Below are 17,378 nucleotides of genomic sequence, written 5' to 3'. Positions count from 1 at the left end.
CTGGAAAGCGGCACAGAGGTGCCCAAACGACGCACCGCGCATGCGCGAGGACGCCGAGAACGCTCGGCGCTCCCGGACAGCAGACTGGAGAACCACAGAGCCCAGCAGATGGGCAGAGATACTGGTAAGAGAGGGGGAAAGAGGGGGGATGGAGACCGCTGCACACAACTAAGCCTGTTTAAGGCTTATTTCATGAGGCCACACCGAAGCTTCCCTGGCCATTCCTCCAGCAAGCCTGTTTAAGGCTTTTGTGGGCTGCTGCACTTGAAGCCTGTTTAAGGCTTATATTGTGGTCAGACAGCTGAGTGAGATGAGAGAGTGCCCCTGAGATCACCAGAGTGGGGCTCCTTCCATTTAGCTCGTTTAGAGGCTGTACAAGAAGGACTTCCACCCAGGAGAGGCTAGAACCTGGCTGGGGCGAAGCGGTAAGGGGGTGCTGATCCGTGCGTCCTGACAGGTGAGGAAAAATAAGAGAATACTGGGGCAGGTGTCTACTCTCTAATTTATAGCTATGTGGTCCTATCAGCTTGTGGAGGCGGAGTCACAACCCAACGTGTATGCTGCCATGATGCGACAGGAAATTTTGATTTAACCAAATGAGGACATTTGCTAATATACACCTTATTGGCGAGTAAACAAAGCTTGCCTCCCTATGCCCAGGCCTGGGAAGCAGACCTGGACCTGTCATGGGACCTGAATAAATGGCACTGCCACTTCCAGAAATCTTACAAGGGTATTCTCAACACAAGCCTAATAGAGGCAAATGTTAAAGTTCTCACAAGATGGTATTATGTCCCCTCGAGACTTGCTAGAATTTATCCAGACGCCTCCCCCCCTCTGCTTTCGGGATTGTACGCAGGTGGCTACTATGTACCATATATGGTGGACTTGCCCACATATCAGAGGCTTCTGGAATAGGTTCTTCCATCTGGTACGGAAAGTCACAGGAATTGGAATCCCACAAATCCCCATTAGTGCATTATTGAACCACTGAATAGATGGTGCCCCCAAACTAATCTTATTTTCTTTATGCTCCTAGGAGCAAAACTTACAGTTGCAAGGGCGTGGAAAACAAGGTCTCATTAATAGCCGCAAAACAAAAAATTTCTTGGATTTTGACCAAAGAACAAATCACTGTGAAACTGTTAGACAGGGTGCCCAGGTTTGAAGTAACTTGGGAGCCCTGGGCTCATTACATCGAGGTTCCCCTGTACCCGGGCCATTTGACTTCCTTCGAAGATTGACTTGGGTGTCAGGCTCCATCCCCTGCCCTTCTTTGCTAGTCACACCGCAGATGTATTCTCTTTCTTTTCTTCTTCATTATTCTCTTTCCTTACCACCTAATAGGGCTTCAAGATAACCCCGCAGTGCCTATCCTATGGAGCTCAGTGTACCTACCCACTGAGTTTGAGTGAAGTTCACTTACGGTTTTCTTCCCCCTGTTTTATTTGTGTCAGCTGCCATTGTGTTAAATTTGTTCAAAGTCAACTATTACTAACTACAACATTTGGAGCTCTGTCACAAGGCAGTCCCCACATTTACCTAACAAATGGAAATGGTTAGGTGGGGAGGGGGTGGAGGACGGGACCGAAAATGGTTAGGAGGGGCGGGGAGTGTGCGGACCACAGCGTGATCCCTTTTGGGGTGGTTGGTATGTATCCCCTTGAACCAACTGGAACAGAATCCGAAATTGACCCTCCGCTGGCCCAAGCTCAACCTTATAGATCTGCGGCACGCAAAGAGTCTACTGTTGCTCAGATCAGTGGTTTATATTAAGCTTTCAGGGGGCCAGGTCTCACCAATGTATGTTTTATATTCATTGTTACACTGTTCTATTGTTACATTTTGTATCTGTCAAACCCTACCGAAGGGCCATGTTGGCTCTCGGATGGGGATAATTGTTATAACGATATTTTGCATTACTGACAAAACTTTTCAATAAAAAGTACTGAACGAGAAAGGGGATTTAAGTGACTTTGACCATGGCATGGTTGTTGGTGCCAGCCGGGCTGGTCTGAGTATTTCAAAAATTGCTGATCTACTGGGGATTTTCACACAACCATCTCTAGGGTTCACAGAGAATGGTCCGAAAAAGAGAAAATATCCAGCGAGTAGCAGTAGTGTGGAGAAAAATGCCTTGTTGATGTCAGAGAAGAATGGGCAGACTGGTTTGAGATGATGAAAAGGCAACAGTAGCTCAAATACCCACTCATTACAACCAAGGTATGCAGAATACCATCTCGGAACACACAACACATCGAACCTTGAAGCAGATGGGCTACAGCAGAAGACCACACCGGGTGCCACTCCTGTCAGCAAGAACAGAAAACTGAGGGTACAATTTGCACCAGCTCACCAAAATTGGAAAATAGAAGATTGGAAAAATGTTGTCTGGTCTGATGATTCTTGATTCCAGCTGTGACATTCAGAATTTGGCATAAACAGCATGGATTCTTCCTGCTTTGTATCAATGGTTCAGGCTGGTGGTGTGATGGCATGGGGGATATTTTCTTGGCACACTTTGGGCCCCTTAGTACCAACTGAGCATCATTTAAATGCCACAGCCTACCTGATTATTGTTGCTGACCATGTCCATCCCTTTATGGCTACAGTGTGCCCATCTTCTGATGGCTCCTTCCAGCAGGATAATGCACCATGTCACAAAGCTCAAATCTCACCACTGGTTTCTTGAACATGGCAATGAGGTCACTGTACTCCAATGGCCTCCAGTTTCACCAGATCTCCATCCAATCACTTTTGTGATATGATGGAAGGGGAGATTCACATCATGGATGTGCAGCCGACAAATCTGCAGCAACTGTGTGATGTTATGTCAATATGGAGAAAAACCTCTGAGGAATGTTTCCAACACCTTGTTGCACCTATGCCATGAAGAATTAAGACTGTTCTGAAGGTAAAAGGGGGTCCAACCCAGTACTAGCAAGGTGTACCTAATAAAGTGGTCGGTGAGTGTATATTTTTGAAGGTATTCTTACTTTACAGCATTTCTTCACAGCTGCCTCAAACTTTTGTATATCCAAATAATATAAATACATTAAGGGCAGCTATCAGGATTTTTTTTCAGAACCGAAGTTGTGTAATGAAAATGTCCTGTCCTACAGCTTCTCAGAACCAGAAGTCCTCCAGGATTAGTGGATTATACTGCATGATGTTCCATACAAGAGCATTCTGTAACTGATATGAGAATTATCCTGTGGCCTGACAGTAAGGTAACTCAAGACTCCAAAACAGAACAAGTAAACTGTTGGACATCACCAACAGAGATTTATAGAAATGTAGAAGAGACTAATGTGCTGGTCGGCTAGAATTTAGATTCTCAAAAAAACGAAAGAAAAAGTTGTTAATAGGTTTCAAAATATGGCCTAATGCTGCCATCTTGTGGAGAATAAAAGTGCAATCAGCAATATAGTTTTTTAGAAATGGGAATTAGAAGGGCAGTAGGCAACATGGAAATTTTTCATAAAAAATTGCTACCAAAAAAAAGACTGCATAATGCATAATTGTAAGTATTTTACTATATATATATATACACACACACACACACACACACACACACACAAAAAAAAAAACCAAAAACGAAACAACCATGCTGCTGTAAAATATTATATATTCACATAGACACATATACAGAAAGCTGCCATACAGGTAAATTCAATGCTACACTTCTTTAGCCAGCAGCACTGTAGATTTCAGTTTTACAACATGATTTTGTCATTTATCTTCACTACTTCAAAGACCAGTTTTCATGCGCTTAAAGTGGAACTTTAGTCAGAAAATAAAGTCCTGCTAGATCACTTCTGCAGGTATTTCATAATGTAAAATATTAAAGATAAGTGTCTATACTGCATAAAATCCAGTACTGCACGGTCTCACTCTGCTCTGCACATGCTCAGTTGCTCTCCATTTTTGGCATTATGCCAAAAATCAGAGCCACTAGAGGCCCGATCTGCTGACAGCCTAAAGATTTACTGCTTTTCAGGGGCTTTGGGCTTCAGGAAAATGGCAGCTTCCAGCAAGAAGAAGCAGGAACAATGCTGGGAGGCACTTTACAGCACACATTCATTTTGGAAGCATAATTCATGTGGAATGTATGTTTCTTGCTAAAATAACTTATCAAGTTGTTATGGATACATTTCTGCATTAAGTACATGGCCATAAGGCTAGAGGCTTTATTTTTGGTGAGCAAGCACATATCAATATTACATGTCTTTGCATTTTATGCAGGAAGAGTTGGACAATGGACCACTAGAATTTGCTGTGCAAAACTGGATTAAGGACTTTGGAGCAGCCTCTCAGCCGATCTACTTCCCCTTGTGATACCACGTCTCTCTTTATAGATAAAGCATAACCCCACAGTGTCAGGAAACGGTAAACCCAGGCTTATACAACAGCTACCTCAACTGTGGATGTATTTAGAACAGTGGTTCTCAACTCCAGTCCTCAGGACCCACCAACAGGCCAGATTTTAAGTATTACCTTGGGGAGATGCAGACTAGAATACTGCAATCACTGAGCAGCAAATGATATCACCTGTGATGTATTTCAGTTATCTTGCAAACCTGGCCTGTTAGTGGGTCCTGAGGACAGGTGTTGAGAACCATTGATTTAGAAGGGGGATGCTCCCTAAGATTAGGGTGCTTTACAACCACTGGAAGAGCTCTGTGTTAAAAACACAACCCCCCCCCCCAAAAAAACAAAACAAAACAAAAAAAAAAACAAGAAAAAAAACAAAACAAAACAGGACCTTCATTGTTTACCAGTTCTTAACACTAGCAAAAAAGAACAGACCGATTCCATATAGGAAAACTATAGAGAGCTATTTATAGGCTGCCATTGATTACATTTTTGAAAAGGTCTGGTACCTGGCTGGCTGTGGCTTTAGAGCAGTATTTCTCAACTCCAGTCCTCAAGGACCCCCCAACAGGTCATGTTTTGAGGATTTCCCTCAGGTGAAACGGCTGTGGTAATTACTAAGGCATTAAAACTGATCAAATCTCCTGTGCAAAATAATGGAGAGCCTGAAAACATGACCTGTTGGGGAGCCTTGAGGACTGGAGTTGAGAAACACTGCTTTTGAGTTTAGGAGTCCTTGACATGGAGCAAGCTTGCATCAAGTCAAGAGGAAAGTCAGAATTCATAATCCACGTTTGTCCCAGGTCAGTAACTCAGAAAGCAATGTGGTCACTGGATCACAGTAGGGCTGCTAGGCATATCAATTTTAAGAAGACTGATGGCAATTCTCAAATTTCTGTAAGCGGTAAAGGGTAAGTTCACTCAAAACTGAGCCAGAAACTAAGGTGGGTGGGGTTGGAGAGAAATCATACAACTGGAATCCCAAAGAAATATTGTATAAGAAGTCAACAGGGATGAGCTCAGGCGTGTTTGGATACCAGTTCAAACCCACCCTAGCTATCAAAGCCAACAGTCAATCTTAGGAGGCCGAGGCATTCCCCATGCAGCACGTATGCAAGGGGCATGTATACATGAGGCAGGGACTTCCCCCGCCACCTATGATTGGCTGTCAGCTTTGAAAGTTTGACGTGATAGCTAAAACAGGTTTGGACTCACGTGCGAACATGCCTGAGCTCATCACTGGTAGTCAATGGGTAGCACCCACCGACTTCCATTCTATTTATATATTAATTTAGGGCGATCCCTTTCATTGATTAACCTCTGAATTAATTTTATATTGTAGTAGCACTTTTCAAAATCTGGCTCCAATATTGCCTTGGATCCACTTCTATTTGAAAGTTTAGGGAAAGATTCTTATTATTTAGGCATCAATGATCAGCTTTGCAAACCTGTACTGAAGAGAGGATGGGTTTCTAAGTAACACAATACCAATTTTGTCACTAGTTTGCTGTAACAAGTGCAACAGACCTGTTAAGCTAACAAACCCTAAGGCCCCACCACATCCTGCAGCCATGGAGAAGTCACCATGCGTAACATAGCCAAAAAGGAGCCTGCTGCAGTGTGTGGTCACCTCCGGTATAGGACTAGGCCACAACCCCAGTGTCAGTTGGTCACTGACTGAGAGATCCGCATTAATCTCCATCTTCTCAGAGCCTTCATGCTTAGACTTGGATTTCTGCTTTTTCCGCTCCTTCTTCTGCTTCACAATTTTACTCTTAAAAGGGTCACTGTGCTTGGGCTCCTGGGGGCCCGCAAACAACTTGTCTTTTTTCAGCTGGATGAAATCTTCCTGAGCTGGAATGCAAATCAGTGAATGCAACTCCGGGCTTCCCTTTGTCACCATCGCCAGTCTTACCCACACCAATGCCCTTGGGGAGTCTCTTAGAATGGGATTCACCAGACTCTGCAGTTCTGAAGATGGGGTATGACTGGTATTCCTACCATAGGGATCAAACAAGGCAGACAGCATTTTTAACATCTTTTTATTCCTGTAAAATAAAAGTGAGAAGATATTGTAGTTCATGTTCCACTGCATATCAGAGACACTTATTTTTAAATCATAAAAAAAAAAAACAAAAAAGGTTTCCCTCTAACAGGTACATTACATGCATGGGCTTGTCTGTTTTGTGTTCAAGCTACACTCCTAATCTTTATGGACAGCATACTGACAGGATTGGTACCAGCCGATTGGCAAAAAGCCCATGTGGTACCAAAATTGAACAAAGAGCAGTTATATATCCGGAAACAGGCCTGTTAGCCCAACAGCAATAGTCTGTAAACTACTGGAGGGGATGATAAGGAATTATATCAAAGAATTTGCTGATGAAAACAGTATCATTAGTAGTAATCAGCATGGGCTTACGAAAGGTCGTTCTTGCCAAACCAACCTGTTAACATTCTATGAGGAAGTGAGCTGCCACCTGGACAAAGGTAGGCTGGTATCTAGATTTTGCAAACGCGTTTTGATACAGTCCCCCACAAACGCTTAATCTACAAACTGATGTCTGTAGGCATGGACCAAAAGGTAAGTTCTTGGCTAGAAAACTGGCTACAGGGGCGCGTCCAAAGGGTAGTGATAAATAACGTGTACTCAGAATGGTGGTAAGTGGGGTACCACAAAGTTCTGCCTTGGGACCAACTCTGTTTAACTTATTTATAAATGAAATAGAGGATGGGATAAATAGCTCGAGCTCAGTGTTTGCTGACAACACAAAAAGGAGTAAGGCAATAACATCACAACAGGATATAGAAACCTTACAAGAGGACCTGAATAAATTAATGGCGTGAGCAACTAGATGGCAAATGAGGGTTAACATTAAAAAACATAAAATAATGCACTTGGGGGTTAAAAATATAAAATGCAAGTTACTCGCTAGGAGGAGAAGCTCTGGGGGAGTGCAGGATTGCAAGGATCTGGGCATCCTAGTAGAAGACAGGCTGAGAAATAGCATACAATGTCAAGCTGCAGCAAGCAAAGCCAGCAAAATATTAGCATGCATTAAAGTGGTTGCAAAGCCTTAAGGTTTTTCACCTTAATGCATTAAGGTGAAAAACCTTCTGTTGTAGCTCCCCCCGACCACCCCCCTTTCTTACCTGAGCCCGATCCAGCGATGCGCATGAGCGCAGCAGCTCCAGTCACTGTCGCTTTCCTCAGAGATGAGAAGAGATTGATAGCCATTGGCTTCTGCTGCTGTAAAACAAAATCTGTGACACAGGCGAGGGGGGACAGGGCCGAATCCCTCTGTCAATGGACGCAGCAGTGGGACTCGGGAGTGAGCCCGCAGGGTGCCTATGTGGAAAGCCGCTTTCCGTGAGGGCACCCGGAAGGCCGGCAGGGGACCGCAGAAGAAGAGGATCGGTACTGTTCTGTGCAAGACCATTGTACAGAGCAGGTACGTTTAGGCACATTTATTATTTTAAAAAATTTGAACGTTTACAACCACTTTAAGAAGGGAATTTACTCCAGAGATAAAATGATAATCCTGCTACTTTATAAAACTCTGGGTTGGCCGCATCTGGAGTATTCCGTCCAGTTCTGGTCACCTATCCTTAGGGTGGATGTGCTGAAGCAAGAGAGTCCAGAGAAGGGCAACAAAATGAATAAGGGGCAGAAGGACCTCAATGAGGAATGACTACAAGCATTTGCAACCTCATATCTCCTCTCAAGAGTCTCTTCTCCCTGGAGAAGAGACTCTTAAGAGGAGATATGATAGCGATATACAAATGCCTCAATGGTGATCCCAGCGTAGGTATGAAACTATTCAGTCTCAGGGAGTACAAGACGACAGGGAGCCACACGATGAGACTGGATGAGAACCAGTTTAACCTTAAGCCACATAGGGGGCTTTTCACTGTCAGGGCGGTAAGGATGTGGAACTCTCTTCCAGTCGGTGGTGTCAGCAGGAAGTATTGATAGTCTTAAAAGACTTACACGTGCATCTTAGCGAACACAATATACAGGGATATGGGAAATTATTATCTATGCGAACACACACCCACACAAGTCGAACTGGATGGATGATTGTCTTTATGCAACCTTACCAACTAGGTATGTGTAAAGTGAGCCGCGCTACATGGCAAGCATAAACACATCAATAAATCCACTATTAACCATACAGTGCCAATTCCATGAATTAATCCAGTGTCAGCACCTACTTTTAAGTCCATATACCGTATTTATTTGCGTACAACATGCACTTTTCCCCCCTGAAAATAGGGGGCAAATCACGGGTTCGTGTTATACGCTAATAGTGTACCTCGGAGGGGAACGAGCGTCGCCGGAATTCACCGAGCCATCGTTACACACACAGTCCCGACTCCGCCACCGGCATTGGACCAGTGTTCTGTCAATCACAGGAGCTGGTCCAATGCCGATGGCAGAGGCAGGACTGTGTGTGTGACTGCCAAGCGAGAGTAGGAGAAGACAGCTCGGTGATTTCCCGCACTGTTCAGACTGCATTAATGAGAGATGGTGAGGCTGCAAATGGGCATTGAGGCAGAAAATGGGCATTAATCAGGCGGCATTGAAGTAAGATGGGCAGTAATCAGGCTGCATTGATGGGCACTGACCCTTATTTTGCTTCAAAAGTTGTTTATTTTAAAAAATACGTTTTTTTCCTGAAGCTTCTCTTAGAAATGAAGGTGCATGTTATACACCGATAAATACAGCAAGTGTCCATAAATAATCCTGTGTTCCACTATTGCTTGTGCTTTCACAAACCACCTCTTCCAAACAGCATATCAAAGTAGTAACATTCTGTAAATTCATTCTGCATTTTTTGAAGGGAAATGTATTAAAATCAGGAGTCTTCACTTACATATGAGAAACAAATAAAATGCTGTTATATTTGACATACCTTAACACAGAGAAACCTTGTGCTTCCTTTGGGCCAACCTCAACAAGGTTTTGTTCAGTGCTGACAATGGAACCAGATTCCAGGTTTATATCTTTGGGATGATGCAGCTGCTCTTCAGTTGCTTGGTCCTCCTCCTGTACAGATCTTTCTAGCTTTGCCCCAGCTTCACTTCCATGGTCGTCCTTCAGTACAGATCTGTCCAGCTCTACCCCAGCCCGCATCTCCCACTCTCTGGTCAGCTGTTCCCAGGGGCACAGAAATGGAGCCAGAATACCATGCTTGATAAAGTTTGTCCTCTTTGCAGGTGGGCGCCTTATATGAAACAAGAAAATCAGCTTTCAAAATGTGCGATTTCTCAAGGTTCCAAAGCAGTATTCTTTGCTTTGGAAAATGTGCATGTACTGGTGTACTTTTATTGCCCAGACATACACCTGAAGTCTGTGTGTATATGTATGTACGTATGGCACAATAGGGTTGTCTTGTGAGATTTCAGATATTCATGTTCCCAAGGTCTTGCCGGAGTATCATGACATCAAGCTCTTGCAGAATGTGGAAACCACATATACACACACAGCACCCTGGAGTTTAGTCAGGGAGCTCCTCACAAATTTATTTGCCGAGAGTAGTCACTGATAGGGATCTATTGATTTCTCCCTAAGTTTGGCCTTGTTGCACTTTTCTCTTCTACCGCTAGATGGCCGGGTACTTGGTGGTACTAGATACGAGAAAGGCAATCCAAAGTCAGGTTATGGGTATCTGTGGGTATCCCAGCCAATGCCAATCTCTTGGCCTGCTGGGAGAGCCTATATATTTGGGTGAGGTCAGGTGATCGGTGTTCTGCGTCACCCAGATGGCTGTCTGGGTAGACATGTCGTATGCCCCGGGCAGCTAGGCTGGAGATTGGGCCTATACCGGGGGCATCAGGCTGCTAGGCTGTGTGAGGGCCTATTCAGAAGTGAGAGAGCAGTGCATGGTTGGGATTGCAGCTTGCACTCCAACCAGAAGTGACAGTTCTGCCGGCCGGAAAACCTGTCAGTGGTAGGAGGTAGAAGCGAAGCAGTCGCCATGAAGGGACCAATCACCTTCACCAGGGACCACAGTGAGTAACTGAGGCAAGTACCGGAACCATAGTTTTACTGAAGGGCACGGTGTAGAATCGAAAAACTTCAGGCGGTGATCAAGTCAGGGACCCAACCAGCAGAGGAGATGCTTGCAGAGCAGCCTTGTGTGTCAAATCAGGGACAGAGCCGCTTAGCAGGGGTGAAGCTTGAGGAGTATCTGGAGTGCCAAGCTTGGGACTCAGCAGAGAAGCGGGGGTGACGCTTGAGGGGATACCACCGCAAACCTTGGAGGAGCTCAAGGAATTCATAGTCAGTGAATCAGTGGGGTCTCGTGAGAGATCAGGAGCTCAGTATTGAATAACTACAAGGAGCAGTTGTAGTGGAGCTGAAAGAACTGATACGTTTGAGTTAGGAACTGTTAAAGGACTGTTACCATAGGAGATAGCAATCCTGCACATGCAGAAGTGGCGCCTTTCCCTGCACGGCTGTTCTATTGAAGTCTCGGAGACTGCCAATTGAGTTTGCAACTATCTAAGGCTGTCCTGGCCCTAACCCCCTTTCCCCCAAAATATATAAAAAGAACTGTCAAAATAAATAAAACCTCTTTTACATCCAAGAAGTGTCTGGAACCCAATGACTTTCACCATCTTTGCACTCACTATGCCTCACAACCCACCACATATTGAAGGATGTCAGCCATCTCTGGCCTTGGAGGTTATCATTAGACCAAAAGAGGTAAAAGACCTTGCTACATACAGTTGTGCTCATAAGTTTACATACCCTGGCAGAATTTATGATTTCTTGGCCATTTTTCAGAGAATATGAATGATAACACAAAAACTTTTTTCACTCATGGTTAGTGTTTGGCTGAAGCCATTTTATTATCAATAGTTTACTCTTTTTAAAATCATATTCACAACAGAAACTACCCCGGTTCATTATACCGTGTATTGCCCCCTTTAATATCAATGACAGCTGGAAGTTTTTTGTGGTATTTGTGGATGAGGCTCTTTATCTTCTCAGATGGTAAAGCTGCCCATTCCTCTTGGCAAAAAGCCTCCAGTTCCTGTAAATTCTTGGGCTGTCTGCACGTTTGAGATCTCCCCAGAGTGGCTCAATGATATTGAGGTCAGGAGACGGAGATGGCCACTCCAGAACCTTCACTGTATTCTGGTGTAGCAAATGACAGGTCCACTTGGCCTTGTGTTTTTGGAATGTCCAAGTACGTCCCATTTGCAGCTTTCTGGCTGATGAATGCAAAATGTTCCTCCAGTATTTTTTGATAACATACTGCATTCATCTTACCATCAATTTTGACCAAATTTCCTGTGCCTTTGTAGCGCACACATCCCCAAAACATCAGCGATCCACCTCTGTGTTTCACAGTAGGAATGGTGTACCTTTTATCATAGGCCTTGTTGACTCCTCTGCAAATGTAGCGTTTATGGTTGTGGCCAAAAAGCTAAATTTTGGTCTTATCACCCCAAATGACTTTGTGCCAGAAGGTTTGAGGCTTGTCTCTGTGCCGTTTGGCGTATTGTAAGCGGGATACTTTGTGGCATTTGCGTAGTAATGGCTTTCTTCTGGCGACTCGACCATGCAGCCCATCTTTCTTCAAGTGCCTTCTTATTGTGCATCTTGAAACAGCCACACCACATGTTTTCAGAAAGCCCTGCATTTCACCTGAAGTTATTTGTGGGTTTTTCTTTGCATCCCGAACAATTTTCATGGTAGTTGTGGCTGAAATTTTAGTTGGTCTACCTGACCGTGGTTTGGTTTCAACAGAACCCCTCATTTTCCACTTCTTGATTAGAGTTTGAACACTCCTGATTGGCATTTTCAATTCCTTGGATATCTTTTTATATCCCTTTCCTGTTTTATACAGTTCAACTACCTTTTCCCGCAGATCCTTTGACAATTCTTTTGCTTTCCCCATGACTCAGAATCCAGAAACGTCAGTGCAGCACTGGATGAAAGATGCAAGGGTCTGTCAGGAGTCCAGAAACTCATTGACCTTTTATACACACACACTAATTACAAGCAAACAGATCACAGGTGAGGATGGTTACGTTTAATAGCCAAACTCCTTTGTGTCAAATTGTTATCAGGCAAAAATCACCAGGGTATGTAAACTTTAGAGCAGGGTCATTTGGGTAGTTTGTGGTCATGATTTTAAGAGAGTAAACACAGTTGATCGATAATAAATGGCTTCAGCCAAACACCAATCATGAGTGAAAAATGTTTGTTTTATCATTCAAATTCTCTAAAAAATGGCCAAGAAATCATAAATTCTGTCAGGGTATGTAAGCTTATGAGCACAAATTATATTATAATTTTATATATATATATATATATATATATATATATATATATATATATATATATATATATATATATATATATATATATATATATATATATATATATATATATATATATATATATATATATATATATATATATATATATATATTTTTTTTTTTTTTTCTTGATATTCGCAACTTGTGTATCATTTGAGGTGTTTTTTAAAATGTGCCTCTGCCAAGATTCCAACATCATTATAATGTGCTTGTGTATGCCCAGTGACAACAGAAGGATAATAACTTACTTGGTGTATTTTTCCAGCAGCTGAGACTCTTTCTCCAGGGCAGACTGAACCCCAGCCAGGCTGTCAGGGAAGTCCCCAGGAACATGCGGTGACCCCATGTACTGGAAGTGTTGCAAAGCTTGCTGTAAACCTCCAACTCGGACACCTCGGTAAATCTGTAATTTCATTATAAGTAAGGCTGTTGCACAGTAAACAGATTGCATGAATTGCAAGGAATGAGAAAACATACCAGAGGGATCCAGAAAGCCATGCTCCAGCCTTTCGGTAGGCAGATGTCCCAGCCGCTGCCCCATCCTAGCCGATCTCTGCCTTTGGCTTTACCAGGGTGCTGAATTAATAGAATGGGAATCTTAGATTCCTTATTGCCAAGATCCAGCCGTGAACCAGGTACCAGAAGCTCACTTCTCAAACGATTGACTTCCTGTAATACAGTCGATGATCTCATAATATGGCCAGAGAACACTTTTTTTTTTAGTCAGGAATAAATATTGCTAATTTTATATTTTTAAATGCAGCCATAAGTAGAGTTCTAAGCTCCTTGTGACCGGTTTTCCTGGCTATCCTTATTTATTCTGTTACATATGTCAGAGCTGACACTCACCCACTCTCCCTATTCACAGGGAATAGTTTAAAGGTTAAAATCATAACAATCTAATAGATCACTACTGCAGTGCACCTTTTAAATAATGTTCTGAGAATCATGTGTAATGGAGGATGTGTGTATACATACAGTATATTGTACATTATACTTAGGACTGAAAAAAGGTTTCTTAACCAAGTAAATATGTAATATTTCACAGTAAACATTCTGCATTTTCTTTCTGAGCCAACAGGTGGTGCTTTAGACCCCTTTATAGCATCCTTATAACATCTTTAATGGCTCTCAGTTTGCTTGTATGATGAAAAATTACCCATCTCTTATGGATGTTCAGATAACATGTGCCTCAGATCAAGCAACTCAGCTGCACGGTCTCTTTTAACTTATAGTACATCAAAGTGGACCTTTGTACTAAAAAGCAGTGTCCACTTAGTAAGCATCAGCCCTTCCCCATGGAAAAATAAAAATTATTATATACATACGTACACACACACACACACACACACACACACACACACACACACACACACACACACACACTATACATCCTAACAAATTCATTCAAGACCATGTTGCAAAAATGAATACATCCCAATGAAAGTCTAAGGGCTCTTTCACACGGACGTGTCCATGTACGGAGCCCACTCTGCTCAGCAGGGGATTGCTCCATCGATCCCCGCTGAGCAGGCAGATGACAGGTCCATCTCTGCACACTGTGCAGGGATGAACCGGTCAGAGCGCCGCTATCCCCTATGGGGGATCGGATGAAGAAGGACCATAGAGTCCGTCGTCACCCGATGACGGATGGAAAAATAGGATTTTTTAAAACAGCTTACCTGTAAAATCCTTTTCTTTCGAAGGACATCACGGGACACAGAGCCACAGTAATTACTGATGGGTTATATAGGTATCACTGGTGATTGGACACTGGCACACCCTATCAGGAAGTTCAACCCCCTATATAATCCCTCCCTCTTGCAGGGATACCTCAGTTTTGTAGCCAAGCAATATAGTGTATTAGAAGAGGGGCGGGACCTCTGTGTCCCGTGATGTCCTTCGAAAGAAAAGGATTTTACAGGTAAGCTGTTTTAAAAAACCCTATTTTCTTTCTCGAACATCACGGGACACAAAGCCACAGTAATTACTGATGGGATGTCCCAGAGCAATGCTACCTGAGGGGGGGGAACCACGACCAAGTAGGGTGCAATCAGACCTGAGGACCCTGTACCGCTGCCTGCAGCACACTACGCCCAAAGGCGATATCCTCATGCCTTCTCACATCCACCCGATAAAATCTGGTGAATGTATGAACTGAAGACCAGGTTGCGGCCTTGCAGATTTGAGCCATAGAGGCCCGGTGATGCACTGCCCAAGAAGCACCAATAGCCCTTGTGGAATGTGCCCTGATCTGAAACGGAGGAATCTTCTGTTTCAAACCGTAAGCTTGAATGATCAACTGTCGAATCCATTTAGAAATGGTAGCTTTTGACACTGCCTGTCCTCTATTGGGACCCTCTGGCAGCACAAACAAAACATCCGTCTTGCGGATCTGAGTAGTTGCCCCTAGATAGGCCTTAACTGCTCTTACTACATCCAACGAATGTAGAGATCTCTCTTCCGGAGAACAGGGATCTGGAAAAAAAGGAAGGTAGAACAATGTCTTGGTTTAAATGAAAATCAGAAACCACCTTCGGTAAAAAACTAGGATGAGGGCGTAGTATCACTCTATCCTTGTGTATAATCAAATAAGGCTCCTTACAGGAAAGGGCTGCTAATTCTGATACTCTTCTAGCAGAAGAGATGGCCACCAGAAAAATTAATTTCCTTGTCAACAAGACCAAAGGAATCTGACTTATTGGTTCAAAAGGCTGTTTCTGTAACACAGCCAGGACCAAATTCAAGTCCCAGGGGTTTAGGGGCGCCTTAACCAGAGGATTAAGACGCATCACCCCCTGCATAAAGTTTCGGACCAAAGAATGCGAAGCAAGTGGCCACTGAAATAATACTGATAAAGCAGAGACCTGGCCCTTGATGGTACTCAAGGCCAGCTTCATCTCTAATCCCATCTGTAGAAAATCAAGGATTCTACCTATGACATATTTCCTGGGATGCCAACCTCTGGATTCACACCAGGTTATATAAGCCTTCCAGACTCTATGATAAATCATCCTGGAAGCTGGCTTCCTTGCATTAATCAAGGTAGATATGACAGGACCTGAGAGCCCACGACTCTTCAGAACGTGGGTCTCAATAGCCAAACCGTCAAATTTAGCGTTTGTAAGGCAGGATGGAACACTGGACCTTGAGATAACAGGTCTGGGCGTACCGGTAGGGTCCACGGGGAACCCACCGTCATCCTTACTATTTCTGCATACCAAGTCCTTCTGGGCCAAGCGGGGGCCACCAGAAGTACCAACTTCCTTTCCTGCCTGATCCTGCGAAGGAGTCGTGTTAGTAGCAGAATAGGCGGGAATGCGTAAATCAGTGAGAACCGATGCCACGGAATCACCAACGCATCCGTCCCGCATGCAAGAGGATCTTTTGTCCTTGCCACAAATCTGTCTTTTTGTTGAATCGGGATGCAAAGAGATCTACATCTGGAACCCCCCCCATCTTTGGCATATGGCCCAAAAGACGTCGGGATGCAGAGACCATTCCCCTGGAAGTAACTGCTGGCGACTTAGATAGTCCGCCTGCCAATTCTCTATTCCCGGGATGAAAACTGACGATATGCATGGCACATGCATCTCTGCCCAGACTAAGATCTGGTTCACCTCTTTGAGCAGCTCGGCTCCGGGTGCCTCCCTGATGATTGACATAAGCCACTGCTGTGGCATTGTCGGACTGGATCCTGACCGGACAACCCTGTAGCCTGATAGTCCAGGCTTTTAGAGCTAGATGTATCGCCCGGATCTCCAGAATGTTGATGGGTAAGGTCCTCTCTGTCTTGGACCATACCCCTTGGACCGCAGCCTGTTCCAGAACTGCTCCCCAACCTGACAGACTGGCATCTGTTGTTACCACCGTCCAGGTAGACCGGTAGAAAGGATTTCCCCTTCTGCAGGTTTTCGGGTATGAGCCACCAATTGAGGCTCTGACGCACCGCATGCGACAGGTGCATCGGAAAGTCTAATGCCTGAACCTTCTTGTTCCAGGTCGACAGAATACTGTGTTGCAGCATTCTTGAGTGAAACTGAGCATAGGGAACTGCTTCGAATGAAGACACCATCTTCCCTAGTAGCCTCATACAAAGGCGGACTGAGGGACCCTTCTTGGTCCTTACTGTCAGAATCAGCTCTCTCAAAGCAGTGATCTTTGCCTGGGGTAGAAATATTTTCTCCTGGCTTGTATCTATAATCAGACCTAAATACTCCAGTCTTCTTACTGGTTTTAGGAAAGACTTTTCTAAGTTGAGGATCCAACCCAGGTGTTCTAGATACCTGACCGTGGTCCTCAAGTTTCCATTCAAGGAGGCTACCGACCGGTCTATCAAGAGCAGGTCGTCTAGGTATGCTATGACAGCTATACCCTGAGCCCTTAATCTGGCCAGAGGAGGAGCCAAGATCTTTGTGAACACTCGAGGTGCAGTGGCTATCCCGAAAGGCAGAGCCACAAACTGGAAATGGTGCCCTCCTACCTCGAAGCGCAGAAACTTCTGATGAGCAGGAAAAATGGGCACATGCAGATATGCATCTCTGATGTCTATTGATGCCAGAAATTCTCCTCCCTGCAGGGTGGGAACTACTGTTCGAATTGATTCCATGCGGAAGGATTGAATCCTTAGGAATCGGTTCAGATCCCTTAAGTCCAAAATGGGCCTG

General features: G+C 44.1%; 1 protein-coding gene across 2 annotated transcripts in view; it reads right to left on the bottom strand.

Annotated features, from left to right (window-relative positions):
• Window positions 1–3,668: 3,668 nt before the first annotated feature.
• POP1 (POP1 homolog, ribonuclease P/MRP subunit) overlaps window positions 3,669–17,378 on the bottom strand; it is a 44,937-nt gene continuing 31,227 nt past the window's right edge. For both annotated transcript variants that reach the window (XM_073632020.1, XM_073632021.1), the window contains exons 13-16: window positions 13,189–13,380; window positions 12,960–13,114; window positions 9,291–9,602; window positions 3,669–6,422 (exon numbers count right to left, since the gene is read on the bottom strand). In XM_073632020.1, coding sequence (XP_073488121.1) covers window positions 5,795–6,422; window positions 9,291–9,602; window positions 12,960–13,114; window positions 13,189–13,380 — 1,287 coding nt within the window. In that variant the 3' untranslated portion in view covers window positions 3,669–5,794. The remainder of the gene's footprint in view (window positions 6,423–9,290; window positions 9,603–12,959; window positions 13,115–13,188; window positions 13,381–17,378) is intronic.

This window comes from Aquarana catesbeiana, linkage group LG05 (genome assembly GCF_042186555.1).
Source record: "Aquarana catesbeiana isolate 2022-GZ linkage group LG05, ASM4218655v1, whole genome shotgun sequence".
NCBI classification, from domain to species: Eukaryota; Metazoa; Chordata; class Amphibia; order Anura; family Ranidae; genus Aquarana; species Aquarana catesbeiana.
The sequence above is the reverse complement of the archived record's forward strand: the minus strand, read 5'-3'. Positions and strand labels throughout refer to the sequence as shown.